At 37.2% G+C, this 24,487-nt stretch overlaps 1 protein-coding gene across 1 annotated transcript in view; it reads left to right on the top strand.

The window, feature by feature from the left end:
- Positions 1 to 6,745, top strand: part of LOC148950335 (visual pigment-like receptor peropsin) — a 146,437-nt gene extending 139,692 nt beyond the window's left edge. The window contains exon 7 of the mRNA XM_089091563.1: positions 6,428 to 6,745. Within this exon, the coding sequence (XP_088947689.1) occupies positions 6,428 to 6,730 (303 nt within the window). The 3' untranslated portion in view covers positions 6,731 to 6,745. The remainder of the gene's footprint in view (positions 1 to 6,427) is intronic.
- Positions 6,746 to 24,487: the final 17,742 nt, after the last annotated feature.

The following is a 24,487-nucleotide window of genomic DNA, read 5'->3' as shown; positions in this document are numbered from 1 at the left end:
TTCTATCTTCCACCGAAAAATTAGAATTGAACTTTAAATTTCTTTATGTCTCTGTGAAATATAGAACTGAAGTGGAAGATTTTTATTTCCTCTGGAGAAATTAGAATTGAATTGTGTTCTTTGATAAAATTCAGATTAGAACTTGATCTTTTCTATCTTCTAAGAAAAATTTGGAACAATATTTAACTTTTTTCATCTCTTTGAGAAAAATCTGAATTGAAGTGGAAAATTTTATATTATTTTGGGAAAATAGAATTGATCAGTAACTTATTTCATTTTCATTGAGAAAATTCAGAATCGAAGTTGAACTTTTCTTCTTCCGGGGAAATATTTGGAATAGAACTTTAAATTTTTTCATCTCTTTGAGAAAGGTCAGAATTGAATTTAAGAAAATTTAGAATTAAAGTGAAATTTTTTATCTTCATGGAAAATAATCACTATCATAGTATAGCTTTTTCTATCCTCTACGGAAAAATTTAAAAGTGAACTTTAAATTTTTTATGTATTGGTGAACTTAAAAGTGAAGAGTAAGCTTTTTATTTTCTCTGTTGAAATTAGAATTGAATTGTGTTCTTTGGTAAAATTCAGAAGAGAACTTGAACTTTTCTATCTTCTATGAAAAATTTGGATCAGAACTTTAAATTTTTTTTCTTACATCTCTGACCTTTTTAATAGATATTCTGAACGTTTGACGTTCTAGCATACCCTAAAAATAATGAACACTTAACAAAATAATGCATAAGATATTTTTAATGAAATAAGGACATGTAGAATAATGATATAAAAATATGTTAAATACATTATTATACATTATTAGTATACTTGCGCTTCACTTTCCGTCAATTCATCTTTATATTCATTGATGATATTGTCTGCTAATGTCCTTTTTATTCTGCCGGTGATTTCACTGTCTATTGACACATTATTTTTACATAGATAGCAGTTTTGGCACATTGACATGATATGATTTATGATGTTGGTGCAGCTGTATGCATGTCTTCTTTTTCCTTTTGCTTTCATTCGAATGCTAACACTGTAAGAATTGCGATAAGACCTATCAATGGCTAACATGCTACCAGAACCATTATCTAGAAGTTGTCCCTCTTCATCAACTATTATTTTTAAGTTTGCATTCTCTTTGACTACTAATTTATCTGGTAATGTTACTCTCGCATATCCACCACTTGCATGATGGAAATTCTTGGGTACACCAAAGGAATTTAACTCCTCACTGTCATGACAACGTATGCATACATTGCCAATAAGATCTCCACTTGCACTCGTTTCATAGTTCAGGTATTTCTCCTTGTCAGCGTTCAACACGACAATGATTTTTTCATGTGCACGTACTTTCGTCGAATAATTCATCTTCACTTTTTACAGATATGAATTGTGTGTTGATCCGTCCACTGCGTAAAAAATACTGATTTAATGTATGCAATAAACTCGCTAGTGTCGATAACCTGCCATAGAGTACCAGTGGAAAAGCCACGTTGTGTCCATGAACAAGCACAGAGTACGATTGGTAGAGCCGTACGCATATTTCATGTCATTTTAAGATACGTAAAAAGTTAAAAAAATACCATGTTAAAAAATTCAAGAAAGTATTTATGAATTGGGGAGGGGACTCTTTGAGGTTGAAAATGGGTTTAGGAATGACATTATGAATGGAACTTGTTCAGAAATGATATAATAAAGCCATAAAAAAGTATTAAAAAAAATGGAGAGGGGACTCTTTGGGGGGCCCGGGGAGGGTGTTTGGGGGACCCTTGGGGAGGGGTGCCCTTCTGTGATCGAAATTTTTACTTTTTAGTTTACTTTTTTTTGCGGCGCATCCCTGCGGCACATCCTGCGGCGCTTTCCTGCGGTGCCTCCCTGCGGCGCATCCCCTGCGGCGCTTTCCTGACCCCGCGGCGCATCCCTGCGGCGCATCCTGCGGCACTTTCCTGGCCCACGGCGCATCCTTGTGGCGCTTCTCTGGTCCGAGGGACCTTTGGGGGGCGGGGGAGGGCCTTTGGGGCACAGGGAGGGCCTTTGGGGCACAGGGAGGGCCTTTGGGGGTCCGGGGGGCAGTTGGGGGCCTGGGGGACATTTGGGGACCGGTGGAGGGCCTTTGGGACCCCGTTGGTCCTTTGGGAGCTCGATGGGCCTTTGGGGGGCCCGGGGATGGCCTTTGGGGGTCTGGATGTGCCTTTGGGGGCGCCGGTGGCCCTTTGAGAGCTTGGAGGGCCTTTGAGGACTGGGGGCTTCCTTCGGGGTTGGGGTAGGAGGATTGGAACCCTTTGGGGATGGGTTAGAGGACCTCGCAACACTGTTCAAATGAAACTTGTGTATTATAACGACCACAGAGTTTCACCATTAAATTCTCTTCTAAAATCTCTTCAAAAATCATCTTTTAAAATGTCTCTATCTGTTTCGCCCAAATAATCCCATAACCTGTCTAAAACGGTTTCGCCCAAATAATCCCTAAACGTAAATTCAGCGTGTTCCTTTTGTTTTTGGCATCTCTGCGCTAATGCATTTCAAAATTAATAAGAAACCTTTTCGCGCGCTAAAACAATTCATCGCTAAGATGTTTCTTGGAGAATTGTTTCCATGGCCTTTGGTTATTAATATCTTTTGGAGTTCGACCAGTAGAACTGTTCCCGAGGCAAAGACATTAATGATTTGGATCTATTCCTGGAGAAGTGTTTCTAGGCGAAAATTTTTAAAGTCTGACAGATGATGTCATTGATTGATTGATCTGTCAAGAAAGGGGAAATTAATTTGTTGTTTCTAAGGGGAATTATTGATTCACGATAGGTGAATTGAGGTCGACAGCACAGGTGCTCTGACTCGTGACAGCACCACGTGGTTTATGGTTTTCCAAGTGAGAAAGTTCCTGTTTTTCCAAGTGAGAAAATTCCTGTTTTTTCAAATTCTCACTGACAAAAACCATAAAACAGATATGAATTGCTGTTGACACCCATGAAAGTGAGAAAATTTCTGTTTTTCCATTCTCACTGACAAAAACCATAAAAACATCAAAATTCCTGGTTTTTCAAGTGAGAAAATTCCTGTTTTTTCATTCTCAGTGAGAAAACCATAAACCACGTGGTTCGTTCCGGAGTTATAGGGTCATCTCTACTCATGGGGCATAAGTTTTTTTTTATCAAAATTCCCATAAATTTGTTTTCACAATAAAATTTTACTATTAATATTAACGAAAATAATAATCACCATTCTTGAATTTGCTTCAAATCAAGATTGACAGTTGCTTGACAGTTTTTTTTTTAAATTTTATATTAGTTTTATCTTTTGTTGACTTCAAGACAAACTAAATATAACAATTTTCTTTCCAATTGACCCTTAAATTTCTTCTTTCCTCATTCAGTTTTTTTTCCGCGACCATGATATGGCATTTTTGTATCAACACTTATATCTGAAATAACTGTTTTAAAGTATAATTTTCAAAACTTAGATGTTGAATTTCATTTGTTTTTGATAGCAAACTTACATATTTTTTCAACCATTAATAAGCCGTCAACATCATTATACGTCAACTCACATTCTCTGATTAAATATTATTTCAAATTTTACACAAGCAATTAATCTATCTTGATGTAAACGTCATTTAATCTTTTACATAAAGATGTCCCAATTTGCATTCAATACGAATATCTGATATCACGGTTTCGAAGTAGCAATTTCAAAACTTGGATTTTGCATTTCACTTGCTTCTGCAAGCTGATTGATGGAACATTTACCTCTATTTCATGCACCATCAACATCAATCAACGGCAATTCATATATTGATGAAATATCATTCTATCTTATAAATAAAGATGCGCCATTCTGCATCATCGATTATATTTGAAATCACTGTTTCAAAATAGTATATTTAAAACTTGCAATGTGTATTTTACTTGCTTTTGCAAGTTGATTTACGGAAGTTGCATATCCATTTCATGTGCCATCAATAGAAATCCGCATCAATTCACCTTTTCTGAAGAACCACCATTCCATCTTTTACATAAACCATCAGTCTAGCTTGACGTCAACCTCATTTTATCTTTTACATAAAGATGTGGTAATTTACAGCAACACTTCCATCAGAAATTACTATTTAAAAGCCGCAATTTCTAAACTTGCAAGTTCTATTTTACTTGCCTTTGCATTTCACATTTACCTTCCCTATATATATATATATATATATATATATATATATATATATATATATATATATATATATATATATATATATATATATATATATATATATATATATATATATATATATATATATATATATATATTGTTGCCATTTGACGCTTTTTACAAATGCAATAACACTACCATTGTATTTGTGCCTCAGCCCCACCCATTTTTTAGAGTTTCGGTTACTATTGATCAGGATCGCTCCTTACTTACAGTTCAAAATATTGTTTGATAGTTCAAAATATGTTCGAATCCCAAACTCATGAATCACGAAGGCCGGTTAATTAGAATAGAGAGCTCTTTTGAAAGTACTAAAAAAAAGCTTTAGCGTAAAGAGCGAGGCATTGACTATGGGGCGTACCCCCTCATATACGTAACTTCTGTTCGTTTTAAGTTTTAATGTTGCTCTTTACTTTCAGTTGAAAAAACTTGTCTTTTATTTAATTTCTTATCGTTTTTTTATATAATACAGGGAAATCCGGTGCCCCCGTCATAGAAATGTCCCTTCCCCCAAGCAAACATCCTCCATGAAAAGATCCTCCCCCACAACCCCCCCCCCCCCACCAGAAAATAATCTCTCCTGAAAACGTCTGTATACTTCCCATTAACCAATACTATATGTAAACAATGTGCAAAGTTCATAACTTGCAGCCCTTCCTCCGGGAACTTTGGGAGAGTAAGTCCTCCTCAAAAACATATTTATGAGATTTTCGACTATGCTGAACAAAATGGCTATTTCAAAATTTTGATTGGGTTACTTCGGGAAAAAAAATGAGCGTGGAAGGGGGCCAAGTTACCCTACAGTTTTTTTGGTCACTTAAAAAGGGCACTAGAATTCTTAATTTCCGTTTCAAAGAGCCCTCTCACGATCTTCTAGGACTATTCGATCGATACAATCACCACTAGGAAAAAAAAACAAAACAAAAATAACAACAAATAAACACACATCCGCGATCTTTCTTCTGGCAAAAATACAAAATTCCACGTTTTGAAAGATAGGAGCTTGAAACTTCTATAGTAGGGTTCTCTAATACGCTGAATCTGATGCTGTGATTTTCATTAAGGCTCTAGTACATTTAGGGGTTGTTTTCCCCTTTTTTCGACAATAAGGCAAATTTTCTCAGGCGCTTAACTTTTGATGAGTAATATTAAACTTGATGAAATTTATATATTTGAAACCAGCATAAAAATGATTCTTTTGATGAATCTATTGGTATCAAAATTCCGTTTTTTCAGAGTTTCAGTTACTATAGAGTCGGGTCACTCCTTACTTACAGTTCGTTACCACGAACTGTTTGATAAATACGATTGTTTTAATTTCAATGCTTTAGTATTTCTGCTGATGACGACCACTGGTGTATGCAGTCGAAATATCCAGATGTTTTGTATCTGTTTTAACTGTCTAATGAAAGGACATATCCCTATTTGAACTTCTATTTTTTCGTGATCAGAATTTCATAAAATGAGATGTTCTCATCATTACTCATCGTTCCTAACATCATTCCTTAATAAAATTCAGAAATTGAGAAAGAAACGGGAATGACGCTTTCTGACTAAAACATGGTGTATGTTTATTTACCTGACTTTTACGTACGCCTATTTATTCAAAACTTAATAACATACTAATGGCTTAACTTATAGTCAAAGTTGGTATATCCATGAGAAGTATCGCTTTCCTACTATCCGAAACCTGGCTATTATTGAAACCTATAAGGAACTTAGAGAGACAAGTGAGTTAAACTATGTTTATATACTCAAATAAATAGAAATTTCATGTGCCTTCTGTCTCTTCTTCGGTACTTTTGGTCCGGTTTGTAAATTTTATGGCTCTGGCACCATTTTTGTAAACTTTAGACCCAAAATAATTATTCTTAGGTGTTACATTTTTAAAGTACCGTGATACTTGAGGACCATGTTTGCAACCCTGATTTTGATTTTTCTTCACTCACTGACTAAAGGTTCTTTCCATGCGGTACTTTATTTCAGTTCTGTTACAGGACATATTAAAAAATCTTTTAAGTTGTACATACGTATGTGTGTAATTTACGTTGGTATGGGTTTGAGTGAACTGGTATAGAGCATGTGTGTGTCCATGTTTTGAATATTCACATAGATTACCCGACTAGATATTGGAGTTTATTCAATTGTGAAACTATTAATTTTATATACACAAAGTATATTTTTGATACGTCTGTGTTTATCTTTTAACATACTATATGTATTTTTATAGTTTCAGAAAGCTTGGAGAAAAATATTCCACCTTTCAATTAAAAGTCAAAATACCCTCAGCAAAGAAGAAATAACAGATAACTCCATACCACGCTCTGAGCAGGAAAGTAATGGACAATCATTCAAAGCAGACTTTCAGTCAAAAGTTGCAATAGATCTGGAGGGCTGTCAGCAAGAAGATGAAGTTTTTCTTGAAGTAGAGCCTTTTTGGCATAACCACCAAACTGTGTTAATATATTCAAATGATACAGTCATAGCGATGAAGCAAGATACGTCTGGTAAAAGTTTCGAAGCTCAAGTTTAGTGATATGCAATCTCTTTCAACAGTTTTATTACATATATTTATTTCATCAGTAATTTTTTTTTTTCAATTGCTTATTGATTCTATTAGAATGACCTCTTAAGTTTAAGAAACCATTAAGTAATTCCAAACTTCTCGCTACACCTGGTTGCAGCCATGCTGGATACAAACTTTTGAGCTCCTCATTTCAAAGCTAGTAAAACGGCGTGTCACATATACTTTTAGTAGGGTAAGAAAGTTTCAGGTTTACTTTTTTTAAAGAAACTAAATAACAGTCATCATCATTACCCTTTAGGATATATATCCTCAGGGATACCAGTACGGGGAAAGGATTAGGTAAGATAGGGCTGGAAAAAGAGCTGGATAGGGCTCTGGCCAATCAGTGTGATTGTAGCTCCTTAGCATCAGTATAGTCTTGCATAAAACATGCTTGGCCAAAAACAACTTCAAAATACAAATAATGTTCTTTTGAAAGGTTTCAGTTGCCAAAATCGTGAATTTTCAACCAATTAATCAAATAAAACTTACATAAAACAGTTTTGATATTTTGTCTTTGGATTTGAATAATTACTCTGTCTACTCTTGTAAAATTGCTCTGATCGGATATGGATTACTTAATAATTACTTTAAATTATTCTGCTTCTTTCTTCTCCATTGGTTTGGCTGACACCTTTTACTTTTATTGTACCTTAGAATAAAAGCAATCTCTAATGCGAATACAATTTGTCCATGTTCGTGGGGATTGTTTCGTAAAACTTTCATGGGATAAGACATGTAGTAGAGAGTAAAGCATGTAGTGCAATTTTGGGAATTTTCAGAATCCTCTTACTAGAATCGGGTCAGCTGATTCCCCAATTTACCAAAAATGCTAGATAGCTGAGGAAAACAGAAGGTATGTAATAGAATAATGTTTAGCCGGTGTCATATACCATCTGGAGACATTTGACAAGTTAGATGTTAAGCAGAAAGCTGTTATCGTGAAGGATAAAGTCCAACAGCTGGCTCGGTATATGATAAGGATGGAAAGAGTCTCGCCCTTAGTCCCCCAAACCATTTATTAGTCATTTTAGGGGGGGAGGGTTGAAGCAATACACCAGAGTTGTCCGAGCTTCGACTGGCGGGTTCTCCCATATTATTAACAAATAGCAATGAAATAATAATAAAAATAATAATAATAATAATAATAGTAATAATAATAATGAGAGATTTTAAGCCGAACTGACCAGCCAAGACAAACAAACAAAGAGAAAAAACGCAATGTAGTATTTCTTTTCGTTTTGATATCCCTCTTCCCTTCAGATTTTGCCTCAGCACAGATTACGATCAAATGCGCAAACATAATACCTAACACAATCTGTGTTTTATTTTCAAAGTTACAGCACGTAAAAACAGTAACTGTTGCTTTCCCTCAAAACTTAACTCTTTCTAATATGATATAACAAAGCTTAATTATAGTAAGCCTTTCTGATATATTTGATGGTAAACACAATTTTATCATATGTCTATCACCGAGTTGCTCCCATTTAATAATAATGACAAGATTGAGTCACTCTATTGTATCGTTATTTATAATCGTTGCGTACACTGTAAAAAAAAATGTTTGAGACTCAAAAAAAATTGTTTGTAATGTTTGTCAACAGCAAAATTGGAATTTCAACTATATTCAATCTGTTGACGAAGAAAAATGTTGGATTCTCATAACCGAATTGAATTTTCAAACACAACATGTTGGATTTTAAGATCCTTATTGGATTTCCATCTTGTTTATTCGATTCCCTGTTATTTAATTGGATTTCCATCACCATCGTTGTTCAATTTATCAGTGTTTCCGCTTCTACTTATTTTGACAGCAGAATACTTAGTTTTGGACTTTTCTACTTCCAAATATTAAATCTACTCATCTACTTATTTTCTACTTATTTTTAGAGACATCTACGTACTTTCTACTTATTTTTAGAGGCATCTAATTACTTTCTACATATTTTTAGAGGCATCTACTTACTTTTACTTATTTTTTGAGGCTTATGTTTTTGTGCCAGCTAAATATTTAGGTTTTTGTTCTATTGAATTATCATCATATAGGCCTAATGTTTTATAGAATGGAAGGGTGCAATTGATTTTTGCAGTGGCATCTTTATCGGGATCAGAATCTTCCATATATCAAAGTTAATACAGTTTGGTTTATTTCATAACCTGTTTGTAATAGAAAATACTGTGTGTCGTCTAAATTAGGCCGTTCTGGATAAAACTGCCAAGTAAGTGACGCATTATTCACCAGTTTACTATCTACTGTCAGCAGCTGCAGAGCGATTGAGATAGTGAAATATGGAATCCCAGGGACTCTTTCTGCTTCCTCTCAGATTGAGAAAATGGTAAATATATTCTGTTTTTATCATTTTCTACAAATCAATAACTTCAAATTAAGACATAATGTGCCGCATCTTCATCGCATGCACATCAGCATCCTCTTTTAAGGTGTTTAATTTCTTAGTAAATTTAAAAGTTTTTTCGCTTTCTCAAAACCTATAAAAGCACGTTCGGACACGCCACTAAATAGAATAGCAGAAAAGTGAAAGCGGGAAAATGGACCATGAGTACCGTTTCCATTTCCATTTTTCTACTTTTGCAACTCCATTTCCTGGGGGTCCAGAGGTCCCTAAAAACTGAAAAGTGGACCAAAAGTTTATTTCATAACCTGCCTGGACGTATGTCCAGACAGTGAGTCTAGGTCCAGACAGTGAGTGGACGTGTAAGTCTGGACAGATTTTTCAGGAAAAAGTAAAGTGGTAAATTTGAAACTGATGAGCCATGGCTTCCATCGTCTGTTTCTGTCTATTTCTTTCTGTTTCTGTCACATCATTCCTCACCTTTTCCATTTTGACTTTTCTGCTTTCATGGTTGCAGCAGCAGCTTCAACGTAGTAAAAACTTAACCACAGCCCATAGTAACCAAAAGTTTAAAAATGTGTAAAAAAACTGTCACTGATTTAGGAATGACAACTATTATCTCGGTTTATCTTAAAAGTAAAAGTTTATTGCGAAATAAATTTACGGTGATTTCTAAAAAGAGCTTGAAAACCCTTGAAAATGGTATCAGAACAAAGCAAAAAGTATACCATTTGAATCAGCATGGTCGAAAACCTTGTACAGAGAAATTAAAGCCCCCCACCTTGAATAACAAGGAAAATGACTTCTTTGCATGGGTAGCACTGATCTGTCTCCAATTTTTTTTTTTTTTTACCAGGGTTAGCGGGTTACCTGAACGTCCTATAGAAATTCTTAATGACTCATTCAAAAGCTATTTTGCTATTTACCTGCTTTTTATAAATTACATCATCTGCAAGGGCCATATAGTTCTAAAAATTACGCTTTTTGTACCATTTCTCAAGGGGTGAGGCTACCAGAACATTGAAGACAGATTTTTAATAGCTCATATTAAACATATTGTTTGTATCTACGATATTTCTATACATTCCACCATCTGCAAGTTCCAAATGGCACTAAAAACCGCACTTTCGGTGACACATTTCAAGTGGAAAAGCTGGGGCTAGCGGGATATTAGAACTAGCCCGAACAATTAGATCATTGGAGCCGGCTTCTGTTATTAGAGCGTTGGACTTCAAATCAGTATCTTGCGTTCGATTCCTGTTTGGATATTTTTTTTTCATTCACGGTTTTGTCCCTTCTAACTAACTATTTCTCAGATGATTCACTATTTTTGTAAATGTAATGCACACGTACATAATTTTTAAACTTGTAAAGTATTTTGAATCAAAAGAGAATAGAGTTCACCCAGTCCATGGTTTGCAACTACATATTTATTAGAGCACTAGATCCATACCCCAGCCAGTGGTGTAATCTTGAAAAAATCTTGGGGGGGGGGGAGGGCAAAGTTAGAGCCAACTTTCCCAAATCAAGTAAAAACGACAGAGAAAACTGAATAATTAGCCATATAGTAATAAAAAATAAAAAAGGTATAGATGTATACAAGAAAACTGACCCGTTTCTGTGGATGCTTAAATTATGCGGTAGTATTAATAGTACAAACATAGTGCCTTCTGGCTAGTTCAAAATCCGTCGCCATTTACCCTTAAAGGTCTAATTTAATAATATAAGCCGTTCTTCAGATATTGCTTTGTCACCTTTTTGAAAGTCCACATGCTCATAGTTTGTTTTAATGTAGGTCAATATCCGCCTGAATATTTCTTAAAAGCTTCACCTTGATGCCCTTAGCTTGTGTAGTCACAATAGTTATAGCAGCATTAGTAGCACACAGCGCCTTTGATTTCTTCAACACCCCCTTCAACACACTCCGAAGGTTTCAACTTAATATCACCAACCGTTCCTAAAGCATTTATGATACGTCCTCTTAATAACCTGTGTTGGCATAGTGTGTTTCGATTTAGTTCCATACAGTTTCAATATATATCTCAAATTTTCTGCATTAATTCCCTTAGTTGAAATAGCAGTAGTATTGTTATAATAGTAGCAGTAGCAGTAGTATGAGTGGAAGCAGTAGCGTTAGGTTGCAAATATCTTCTGTTGGTTAGTTCAACAGCCCCCACAACAAGCCCAGGTAGTTTCAACTTCACACACCAAACTGTTCCTAAGATATTGCTGTTACACACTTAAAAAAAAAAAATTATAAATTGTGCCCACATCACTCTAACTTACGCAGCGCTATTGCGCTGCCTATGAAAAGGGTACTAGATCTTCGACTTCCATTCGGATCAGCCATATCTGATCCGAAGTTTATAAGACCATCCATTCCATAAAAAACTTATATGCCCAGGGCATAACTAACAACCCTTGTCCTTAGGCTCTGGAAGGTTGTGTCCACCCTGAAGCCATTGTTATATGCTCCTTTGACTATTTTGAACAAGATGGCTATCTTACATTTTCAATCGGATACGTTTGGAGAAAAGAGGGGGTCAGAAAAGGGGAGGAGGCTAGTTGCCCTCCATCAATTTTGACTCTATAAGGAAAATAGAATTATACATTTCCAGCCAATTGGTTTCCTCGCACAACCACCCCTTCCATAAGAAGCTTGTATGCCCCTGGGCCATAACTTAAAATCCTTGCCCCCTGACTCTGAGGGATTGTGTCAACCCCAAATGCCTTGTTATGTGATGTTTGGGCTACTTTTGAACAAATGGCCAACTCAAAATTTCCATTGGATGCATTTGGAGGAAAAAGACCGTAAGGAGGGAAGGGGCTAGTTGCTTTCTGATCATTTTGATTCTTGAGAAGGGCACTAGAATTTCTGATTTCCCATCCAATGAGCCCTCCCCCCGAAGTCTATGCCACAGCCCTTTCCGCTTCAACCGTATATGTCCCCAGGGCATAGCTTATAACGATTGCCCTGAGGGATGTGGGGGTTCGTCATCTTCAAGTACACAATTACTGGGCTTTTCAACTATGCTGAACAAAATGGATATCTCAAAATTTGCACGACTCCAACGACAACGACTCCCTTTTTTCTTTACCAATAACTCTAAGACATCTCGGTGTTTGGATACCATATGTCTCCTTATAGGCACCCTCCCCCCTAGAAAACATTAAAACGTAATATTTTCCAACGTTAGTAACAGGTCTGTTAGTGTCAATTCAGATATATGCCTCGCCCAGGATATATCTATCCTGGATATCAGTGTTGTCTTATTATTTTCACAGCATCTTAGCGTAGTTTCAGTGGTTAAAGCTAGGAGCTCATTATCTTCATCTTGGGGCTAAAGACTATCTTCATCGTAGCGTAGGTCTTAGCAGCATGTGTTTCTGCGGGCCACGTAAGACATAGATCATTTGGATCAGAAATACGAAACGGTCTTAATACTGAGCCGTGGAAGGAAACTACAGTTGATAAGTATCTAGTTTCCTAGACCTTCTCCCATATCTATCGAGGGGTGCTCTAGGCATGACCTAAACCAATCTATAGCTTTGCCTCCTTTCCGTATCTGTTTCGGTTTTGAAACAAGAATTTAATTGCAGATAGTTTCAGATGCTTTTTTTTTTACCATCAACAAGAACTGTTCCAGATAGTAGGCTAGAGTCCAGTACTTTTTTTTGTCTATATGCTCAACGTCGATGATGCATCTTGTGTGGAGTGATCTGGTTTGAATCCTGGTATGCATCCTGGCTGCATATGTTTTTCAAAAATTGAAAAACTGAAAGAGTGGAAATGGGTATATAATTAGCCGGATAAACTCAAGAGCCTCCTTTGTGCAGAGTACATTTTATGAAAACTCGAAAGCACAAGATGAAACCCGGAAAAAAGTGTGGGAAGTAGCTATTGTGAAAGAAAAGGAAATGACAGAGCCCAAGGGAGAAAGTTCGAAAAGAACTGAAGTAGGGGTGAAGGAGGTAAAAGGCATCACCCCCCTGAGCAGTCTGAGAGGATTTAAGGAGCCAGAGGCAAAATCAACCCAATCCCCAAAGCGAACGTTAAGTAGCCTATCTTTATCGTCAACTACAAGTGAAAAACCGAGCGAAAATAAGACTGAAAGAAGTGCGCTGCCAAAGAGGCAGACGAAACCCGGACAAAAATAAATGAGATTTGCGACGCTGAACATTAATGGGATAAAACAGGAAAAACGACAGAGTTTAGTTTTATATTTTATTGTAAAGCAGAGAATTGATATACTGTGTCTCCAAGAATCAGATACAGTAAAGATAAGAAATATTGAAACACAGGAATTCGACTATATTGCTGGAGGACTCCGACCCGACACAGCATACATAGTGAACAAAAGATTTGAGGATATGAGAGGAACACTGCGTTTTCAAGAGGTTGGTGAAGTGAGCAGCATTTGCTGGAAAGAAGTGGTTTTTGTAAATGTGCATTTGCCTTCAGGCACAAATAAAGCAAGAGAAAGACAGTTTGTAATACAAAACACTCTTCCACGATTCTTAAGAACTGGGCCGCTATTGCTATTGGGCGACTTTAACTGTGTTTTAGAAAAAAAAAATACATTTTGAGTTCGAACCGGAAATATATTAAAAGGAAGATTAGCATCGAATTAAAAGAAGTGATAAAAACATGGAAACTCGTAGATCTGTGGCAAGAAATGGGAATGGAGATGGGTTTCACCAGAATAGAAAAAGGGGTATTACGAGGATCGACAGAGTGTATTGTTGGAAAGATGGAATGGAAAAAATAAAAATATAGAAAATATCGCCGTGCCTTTCTCCGACCACTGTGCACCACTGGTAGATATAAAGCTATAGGATATGGAATATGTTTCGCTACCCATGAAGCGACCTTTTTGGCGAATGGATATTAATTCCCTCCAGGGAAATGATAAAGAAGAAATAAAAAAAGAAGTAAGAAAGTTTCTGGCCAGTTACCAAGAATCGAGTCACCTAGTGCAATTTTGGTTGAATTTTAAAAGAAAAATAGGAGTCTTCCTGTGCGATAAAGAAAAACAGTCAGAACGCCAAAGAAACGCAAATAAAAGGTACTTATACAGAGTGTTAAACGACCTAAAGAAAGAAGTAGAAGAGGAAGAGTCCGTATGGCTCGAATATGAGCAAATTAAGAGATCAATAAAAGATCTCGAGTACGGAGAGTATGAGAGATGGAAAACTCGGAATCAAATGGCAGAAATGTTTGCATCGGACCAGGTAAACCTAGCTTCCGTAGTTAAAGCAAGAAGAAAAAGAGAAGAAAATAGCATGAGGAAAGTAAAAAGAGAAGATGGAAAAGTAGTAGAAGAGCAAAAAGAAGTGGGTGACGCAGTGACAGAGTGGTTCAAGGGATTGTTTAAAAGAAAGGAGACGCAAGGTGAAGAGGGCCGAAATTATTTTAATGAATACCAAACGAGCCGTATGGTAAGCGAGGAGGAAAACGAAAATTTAAGGAGCCCTGTCTCGAAAGAAGAAATTGAACTAGTTTTAAGGGAAGCTAAAAAGAAAAAATCCCCTGGTATAGACGGGCTGAGCTACGAGTTTTATTTGGAACTATGGGAAGAAATGGGGGGTTTTTACGAAAAAGTCGTTAATGCTTTTATCACTGACGGGTACCCGGAAGAGGAGGCAGTAATATCCCTTGTACACAAAAAGGAGGAACGATCTGATCTACGCAATTGGAGACCCATCTCCTTGCTTTGCTGCGACTAGAAGATTGCATCCCTAGTGCTAACAAAAAGACTAGGAAAAATAATGCCACATATACTAGGAAACTACCCATTCGGGGGGATAAAAGGAAGAAAAGCACAGCATATTTTGAGCGTTCTAAGCGAAGTGTTATATAGGAGAGATAAAGTGACCCGAAAGAAAAATGAAGTGTGGAAACTTACTTATTTCTTAAGAGTGGATGTTGAGAAAGCATATGATTCGGTTGACAGGGAAATTTTATCGTCTTTGATGATTTTAAAGTATGGTTTTAATGAGGATTTTGTTCGTATGTTCAAAAGTCTTTTTCAAAGACCAGTAGCTGTCATAAATGTAAATGGCTCACTTACAAGGAGGATTGATTTGGAGATATCTTTGAGACAGGGTGACCCGGCTTCGCCTTACCTCTTTGAAATATACATTGATCCCTTGTTCAAGTACGAAGAAGACCGTATAATCGGTTTACATCTCCGTAAGGAGATATGCTTAAAGGCCCTGGGGTTTATAGATGGCGCAACTTTTACCCTATCAAGTGTCAAAGATGTAAAGGCAGTTCTACAAGGACTTGATTGGTATGAGAGGAATTTTAGGGTAAAAATCCAGAAGCGAAAAAGCAATCTTTTACCAATACCGGAATCAGAAAACACGGAAGAAATGATGGAGGAACTTTGGATAGCGAAACTAGAAAAGGCGAAAATACTGGGAGTGACATGGACCCGCTCAGATGAAGTTGGCTAAATTAAGGGAAAAAAATTACGGAAAATTGAAGGGACGCTGGCGAAGACATATGATATTGAAGAGTGTTCTTTGTTTTTCAGAGCGACATATATATAAACACATATTGTCTACCACTACTGTTCTATTTCGCGCAGCTTTCGTGCTAGATGAAGGGAGTGCTAAGAGAATAGAAAAAATTATTTGGAGGTTAGTGTGGAGAGGAAAAATTGAAAAGTTGAGCATGAAAATGCTCTTTGTACCCAGAGTAAAAGGAGGAATATGAGTAGTAAATTATAGGAATGTATGCCAATCACTTTTTTGGAGAAATGCTTTTGAGATGCTCCAAAGGGACGATGAAATTGGATGTTTGGAGAGAGATTGGCTACTATCAGTGTTGAACGAAGTAGCTGAGGAATAAGTTTTGACGCTAGTGGAAGAGGTCCCAGATCAGTTAAAGGAAACAGCGGAAACTTTAAGAGAATTGAGATCGAAAGGAGTGTTTCAGGACGGATTGAGTCAGATAGAAAGAAAAAGGGCCATAGATGATTACATATGGACCCGAGAGGAAGATTTTTCATACCATGTTCAAGAAAAAGAACCTTTCATGAATTTTGATGCGGCTTTCAAAAATCTAAATGAAGTACCGTGTGACACTAGAGAAAGAGAGGTGATGTTTATTCTGACACACAGCATAAACATCACATAGGGTAGAGAAACATATTCCATATCCTCTAGCTTTATATCTACCAGTAGTGCACAGTGGTCGGAAAAAGGCACGGCGATATTTTCTATATTTTGATTTTTTCCATTCCATCTTTCCAACAATAAACCCTGTCGATCCTCGTGCTGCCCCTTTTTTCTGTTCTGGTGAAACCCCTCTCCATTCCGATGTCTTGACAAACATCTACCAGTGTCCATGTTTTTACCCCTCCTTTAAGTTCGGTGGTAATCTCTCTTTTAATATTATTTCCGCTCGAACTCAAAATATCGTATTCTTCTAAAACACAGTTAAAGTCGCCCAATAGCAATAATGGGCCAGGTCTTAAATATCGTGGAAGAGTGTTTTGCATTACCAACTGTCTTTCTCTTGCTTTATTTGTGCCAGAAGGCAAATGCACATTTACAAAACCACTCCTTTCCAGTAAATGCTGCTGACTTCACCATCCTCTTGAAAACGCAGTGTTCCTCTAATATCCTTAATCTTTCGTTCACTATGTATGCTGTGTCAGGTCGGAGTCCTCCAGCAATGTAGTCAAATTCCTGTGTTTCAATATTTCTTATCTTTACTGTATCTGATTCTTGGAGATACAGTATATCAATTCTCTGCTTTGCAATAAAATCTTAAACTAAACTCTGTCGTTTTCCCTGTTTTATCCCGTTAACGTTCAGCGTCGCAAATCTCATTTATTTTTGTCCGGGTTTCTTCTGCCTCTTTGGTAGCGCACTTCTTTCAGTCTTATTTTCGCTCGTTTTTTCACTTGTAGTTGACAATAAAGATAGGCTACTTAACGTTCGCTTTGGGGATTGGGTTGATTTTGCCTCTGGCTCCTTAAATCCTCTCAGACTACTCAGGGGGGTGATGCCCCTTACTTCCTTCACCCCTACTTCAGTTCTTTTCGAACTTTCTCCCTTAGGCTCTGCCATTTCCTTTTCTTTCACAACAGCTACTTCCCGCTCTTTTTTCCGGGTTTCATCTTGTGCTTTCAAGTTTTCATAAAATGTACTCTGCACAAAGGAGGCTCTTGAGTTTATCCGGCTAATTATATACCCATTTCCACTCTTTCAGTTTTTCAATTTTTGAAAAACACATGCAGCCAGGATGCATACCAGGATTCAAACCAGGTCACTCCACACAAGATGCATCATCGACGTTGAGCATATAGACAAAAAAAGTACTGGACTCTGGCCTACTACCTGGACCAGTTCTTGCTGATGGTAAAGAAAAATCATCTAAAACTATCTGCAATTAAATTCTTGTTTCAAAACCGAAACTTTTACGGAAAGGAGGCAAAAAAAAGAGTACATTTTATAGCTTTCCTTAGCATTTCTGAGAACGTGCCCATTAGAGGACAATTTTATGAAATAAGTTAATGTTTTTATTATTGTCTGGGCAACAGCTTTTAACACTTTAATGTACAATTGGCCTAAACCAGAAGATCGAGTACCTTTTAGATTTCATATGATCAGCACAATTTAAGATGGAGAGACAGGTTAGAGTGCCATTGACTCAGATCAAGAAGCTAGACCAAGTAAACCTTTAAAACTTTTTTGCGGGGTTTCCAACAAAGCCTTGTACTTTTTTTTCAACCTCTGCAAAAAATGCTCCCCATAGTTTTGCAACGTTGTCTGTTCCTATTCCAGTTTTGCCACCGGCAGTTATTTTGATGGAGGCTCAGGAGGATGCCGCAAGAAAGAAGTAAGAATTTGACAACCTTCTATATTTTCCTAGAGTTTTCTCCACTTTCTACTATTTTTCCGTCAATATAATCTCTTTTAAACTTACTTAATAAATTTCGAAGAAATTTTTGTAATGATCATTTTTGTCAAGCGTCACTTTTACGGCCAGTTCTGATCACTGAATGACCCTAAAAAGGAAGGTTACACTTATTTTTGCTGACCTTAAGTTTAACATAGCCTTTACGTTTCTTTGAAAAGTTTCCGTTTTGGAAAGTGTTTCTTAATTAATTTCTGTTTTTTTTTATTACCAAAGTTTTAAGTTTTTCAAAAGTCCCCACTTCAAAATTTTGAGCAGATCCATTTGCGAGTAAAGGGTGCAAGGGGGATCTGTTTGCCTTCTGATCGCTTTTGGCTCTTATAAAGTGAATTTTTATACTTGTAGCCACGGCTGCAACCAGATAATAGTGCGAAAATGGTACTACACCACTTACTGGGGGGGAAGCCTCTCTGGCACCAAAGACTGTAATGAAATGCCCGCAGTCACCATTACTGTTCCGTAAATATAGAGTATGCTAGTACTATTTTTACGGTAAACCCGGTTCCAGGGTATGGTAACATGATCGAAAGGTCAAACGGCCAAACTCTAGGCCAAGGGTGCCCCAACCTGGGTCAACACTAATATCTCTAGCTATCTCCTTGGAGGGTAAACAGACCCCCCTGTCGGTATAATAAATGACGCTATGTCTCATAAACTCCTTTCCTACCCTGTCTGGGTTCCTGGAAATATAGTCTACACGGCTGTAGAAAATGGCTTACTAGTATTCTTCCAAAAAGGGCACAAAACACATATATCAAAAACAAACTCCCTAAGCGGGGTCTCAATGCAGACTCACAATACAGACTTCTATACAAGAGCACTTTGCGTAGGGGTGGACCTTAGGTTTGCTCCAACAAATCAGCTAAATAAAAGTTCAAATCCCTGTCTTCTTTTGAATAATGGCCCAGACCCGGAAGACAAAAACATAATTTAACTTCAAAGCTTACTTATTGCAAAAGAATCTAGCTTAGCAACGAGTGTTTAACTTATGATGGAAAATTATCCTATAAGGAAATGTAATTACAGAAAAGAAACCAGGTCATTTATCGGAAAAGAAATAAACAGGGGTGATTCCCCAACAGGGAACTAGAGCTTCCTATTTCCAATGAATTAAGAATCCTTCAAAGTTTAGGCAGCCACCCCTTCTATAAAACATTATATGTTAACAATGGATAACTAGCATAACTTATTGCTCTTACCCCGGGACCAGGGAGGCGGGATAGTTAACCCCAGAGGCATAGTTATTTTGCCTTTGTTCTACTTTGAACAGAATGGTTATCTCAAAATTTTATTCAGATACCTTGGAGGAAAACGATGTAAAAGGGAGGGTTGGCTACACTTTGCTCACTTTTGACTTAAAAGGATACTAGAGCTTTCAATTTCCAATCAAACGAGCCTCCTAAAAAGTTTATAAGACTACCCGTTCCATAAAAATCGTAGGCTATATTGCCCGGAGCATAACTTACAACTATTGCCCCCGGGCTTTGGGGGGTATCAACCCCGGAGGCATTGTTATATGATCTTTGGCCTATTTTGAACGAAATGGCTATCTCAAGGGGCACCCTTTCCATAAAAAACTTCGATGCCCCTGGCGAAGAACTAACAATCCCTGGGCTCTGGTGAGTTGTGTCTACCCCGGAAGTAATTTTATATGATCTTCGGACTATTTTGAACAAAATCGTTGTCTCAAACTTTCGATTAGATACACTTGAAGAAAAGAGGTCACGGGGAGAAGTTAACCGCCGTTAGCATTTGACCCTTAAAAATTGAACTAAAATATTTGACTTCCATTCAAATTAGCATCTCCCAAAGTTAATACCACCACTTCCATAAGAAAACCTTAGATGCCCCCGGGTTATAATACACTACTCGTGCCATTAGGCTCTGGGGGATTGTGTTAATCACCGGCGGATACAGGGGAGGGGGGCCGAGCTCCCCTACCCCCAAGATTTTGTCTGGTGCCCTCTTATCCTGTTTTTTTTCTTTTTTTTTAAATCTGTTTTTAGAATGTATTTGGTCAATTTTTGGCACCTTTGTAACACTGCCCCCACCCCAAAATTTTTGCTCATTGGCACCCTTGTCACATTGGGTCTCCCCCTAGATTTTCCTCTAGATCCGTCACTGGTATCAATTTCGGAAGCCTTGTTAAATGATCTTAGGACAGTTTTTAATAAAGCGGCTGTGTCAAAATTTTGATTGGATACTATTGGGGAAAAGAAGGCTCGGAGGGGGGCTACTTGCTCTGATCACTTTTGACTACTAAAAATGGAATACATTACTTTCTATTTCCAATCAAACAATCCTCCTTCGAAGTTTATACGACCATCCCTTCCATAAAACCTCATATGAACTCGGGGCATATCTTACATCCCTTGTCCCCAGGCTTCGGGATATTATGTCAAACCCGGAGGTTTTGTTGTATGATCCTTGGACTATTTTGAACAAAACGGCTGTCTCAAAATTTCGACCGGATGCATTTGGGGAAAACTGGGTGTGGGGGAGATAGTTGCCCTTCAATAGGAGTTTATACGACCAATCCTTCCATAAAAGCCTTATACACCCCCGGGAGTAACTTAAAATACTTGCCTGTCGACCCCGGAGTTTTGTTATCTGATCTTTGGATCATTTTGAACAAAATCATTATCTAAAACAATGACCGGAAACATTTGAGGGAAAGAGAACGTGGGATGGCTAGTTGCTTTCCGGTCACTTTTGACTCTTAAAAAGGGCACTAGAACTTCCGATCTCTAACTAAATGATCCCTCTCTGAAGTTTATGCGACCACCTTTTCCATAAAGCCTCATATGTCCCCGGGGTATAACTTACAACCCTTTTCCCAAGACTCTGTGGGTTTGTGTCAACTCAAGAGGCATTGTTGTATGACCTTTGGGCTTTTTGAAAAAAATTGTTATCTCAAAATTTCGATCAGATGCATTTGGAGAAAAGAGGGCATGAGGAGCAGGGCTAGTTGCCTTTCAATCACTTTTGACTTTTAAAAAGAGAAACAGAACTTCCAAATTCCTTTCAATTCAGCTTCCTTCGAAGCGTATTCGACCACCCCTTCCATAAAAACCTTCCATAAGAACATTGGACGGCTTGGCCTGGAAAAGAGGGCGTGGCGGGGGGAGGGGGGGGGGCTTGCTGCTCTCCAATCACTTTTGAACCTTAAAAAAGGCAGTATTACTTCCAATTTCCATTGAATGATTCCCCTTTGAAGTTTTTGCGATCACCCCTTTCTTATAAAGAACTTCTGGGGGAAAAAGACATTGAAGTCTTATGGTCTTTGTTAAAGGCAACGCTATAGCATAGATTCTGATGTGTTCTCAGGATTTTGTTTAGGGTTCCATGTTCTTGTCATTTAGTTTCCACGTTGTAAACCCCTGCTTAATCTAAGCATTAGGCTTAGGATGTTTTTGATGTGTGCTACCAGAACATAGAGGAAGAATTTGACTGATGCCAAGGTCTCCTATTAAGATAGCTTTATTCTTTTGTTTATTTAGGAGATAAGATATTCGGCCCAGTTTTTCAGAAATGAAGAGATTGAATCCAACGGCGGCCAATACAGTTCTCTAACTGTTATTTTCTTCCGTGAAGTTCAGAATATTTCTAGGAAAAGAGATTAAAAATGTACTTTGATATTCCAGGTCAGTTCATTAGCAAATGCTGAGTATTCTTGCTGTTTGTAATTAGCTAAGTTTTCTTTATTCACTGTTGATGTGCGCAACTGAAAACGAAAAAAAGAAATGCAATGTGAAACAAAAACTAGAAAAGCTCAAGTAATCTTAGCATTTCCTAGATTTTTTTTTATTGTTTCCAAAGAAACAATTCCGAATGCTAGTAGGTTTGATTTTTCTCGAAGCTCAATAAATATCCAAAGAATTAATTAGCGCTGTCTTTCCCACCTCTTTCATTCCAGGTTACTTCGAAAACAATCAATTAATTGGGCTTACTTGTTTGTTTCCATAGTTATCAAGGTTTAGATGTCATCTGTTAATAAAATTGACTAATCAAGATTTAATACATTATACGTAGTTTTCTTTTCCCCCTTATGTTGAAGGTTTTTGTTTATCAGTTTTGTTTATCTCTCCTTCATTGAGTTTTAGCTAAAACTTTTGGAAAATAGAGTTACAGAAGATGCAGTTACACTTCTTTTGAGAAAGAAGAAGAGGTGAAAGTAGATTAGTTTCAAAGCAAGGCATTGCAGCTAAAATAATTCAGTAAATATTAAACAAGGTATTGACAAGCCGATCATATGACTTGAGTCAACGTTGCATTTTTGTTTTGTGTGCGTGTGAGTGTGTGTCAAAGTACTTGATTGACATATACCTTTATTTTTCTCAGCGTAATAGCATTGAATAAGAGTAAAGGGTAATTAATGTCTAACCTGTTTTGGTTTTCCTGAGCTCATGATATAGAACCAAAGACTGCCAAAATTTAAAAATGAGATCATTTGATCATACTATCTGATTTATATGCACTTTTCAATGCTTGATATTGATCAAAGTTTGGCCTACTATACATTCAATACCTAATATGCTGCTGGGCGCGTCTGCAGTCCCTCCAGGTGTCAGATCAAAACTTTAGGACGATCATTCTAATCACAATTGTTGAAAGGTCTAGAAAATGTGTATTTAAAGCCAAAACAGTAAATATTATCCTTAGGGATATGCGCTCCAAACTATGCAAATGACCCATATTAGACAGGATCTGACATCCTCTTCAGAGCTCAAAGATAGATCCTTGGGCCTGTGCTCCCTCTTGTTCTGTCCCTCCCATATTCAGATATATAGGCTCACTTACTAAAACCTATTGTGCTCCAACACGAAGTGGCGTATAGGGCAGCAACTATAGACCCTCTACGTCAAAATCTCTGAGATAAAGAACACAGCTAGTTGAGGGATGACCGCAGACCTCTTGCCTTCAGTTTGGATGATTGGAGACTTCTCTCTTGTCCTCCCCCTCCCATATTCAATTATACGAGCCTACTTACTTAAAAATATTTCCTCCAACATGTAGTGGTATATAGGGCAGCAACTATAGAACCCAAACGTCGAAAAACTCTGAGATAAAGAAACATGGCTAGTTGAGGGATGGCCGTACACCTTCTTGCCTTAAGTTTGGATGTTCTTGCCTGCTTTTCCCATATTCAGATGTATAGACTTACTGAAACCTGTTACCTCCAACACGTAGTCGCGTACAGGGCAGCAGCTATTGGCCCCCATAAGAAAACTCTGAGCTAAAGAACACAGCTAGTCGAGGAATGATCTTAGACCTCTTGACTCAGTTTCCAGGGAACGGACAATCATAACCTATTGTTCACTAGTGATCTGTAGACCTAGAGGAGTCCATCACCAATTGCCATATGGAAGTCTTCCATGTCTCATTCGAGTCAGTTGACCCCAGCACCGGCACCTTATTGTTCTGACTTCATTGGTAATTTGTCGTTGCTTAGTGAGAAAGCTCATCAAGGTGTTAAGTACTCTATCAATCCAGCTAATCGTTAGTGTTCTTCGCAAGCAAAAGCAACTTTTATGTACGATGTTTGACAGACTACAGAATTTGAATCCATATATTAATATGAGAGCTACATTACTGTTGGACAGGCGCAGATTCAGCTTCATTAAGCACTTCTGTTGAAAACTGCACGCCCTTTTTAATGAAATTAAAGCAGTATTTATTTCAAAAGTAATTTTTCATTTCCACCAATAATGGTCTTTTACAGTTTCCCCGATGACTGATTTCAAATCTGAGACTATTTTGGCTTGCAAGTATTATGATTGTGTTGTGTTGTAGACTATCACATTTAGAAGTGAAGCTTAGATTTTTCGGCTGAATTTCCTCCGGTAAACATCTCCCCTCATTCAGCATATTAAAAAGAACTTGATTATTTTGTATTTAATTGTACTCCTTCCAGTTTTGTCATGTCAAATAAATCAGCCGTTTCATTTTTTTCTATTGTTGAACCGTAAGAAATTATTTAGCATTGATAATATAAAAATACTTTATATTCTCTACGATATTGAGATGCTGGTTAATCATGTTTATAATTCATGCAAATGATCGTAGTTCGAGGGCCTGTATCCTCTTTGTTCGATCGGAGACCTACCTCAAATCTCGCAAAAAGGTCAAACTGACATCCAGTGTTCATTGTTCGACCTACAGTGATGGCAGCTACAAGCTCTTCAAACTGCTTTTAAAAAATTAAATTTGATTTTACAAAGTTAACTTGGAATTCAAAACAATTTTTTAATTAAAATGTTTTGTTCCATTTTAGACAAATTTCAGTTTCAGTCTCGTCCTGAGTGTAATGATATATTTCGTTCTGATTCTTTACAATTACTGTTTTTTAATTTATTACACACAATTTGCATTGATTCCATAAAATAAGGAGCAATCCCAAATAATAGCAAACACATTGTTTGCCAGCAAAATCTAAACAAT

The sequence above is a fragment of the Artemia sp. Qi Xiang Cuo genome, chromosome 7 (assembly GCF_049724085.1).
Source record: "Artemia sp. Qi Xiang Cuo chromosome 7, ASM4972408v1, whole genome shotgun sequence".
NCBI classification, from domain to species: domain Eukaryota; kingdom Metazoa; phylum Arthropoda; class Branchiopoda; order Anostraca; family Artemiidae; genus Artemia; species Artemia sp. Qi Xiang Cuo.
This window is presented reverse-complemented; position numbering and strand designations above follow the sequence as displayed.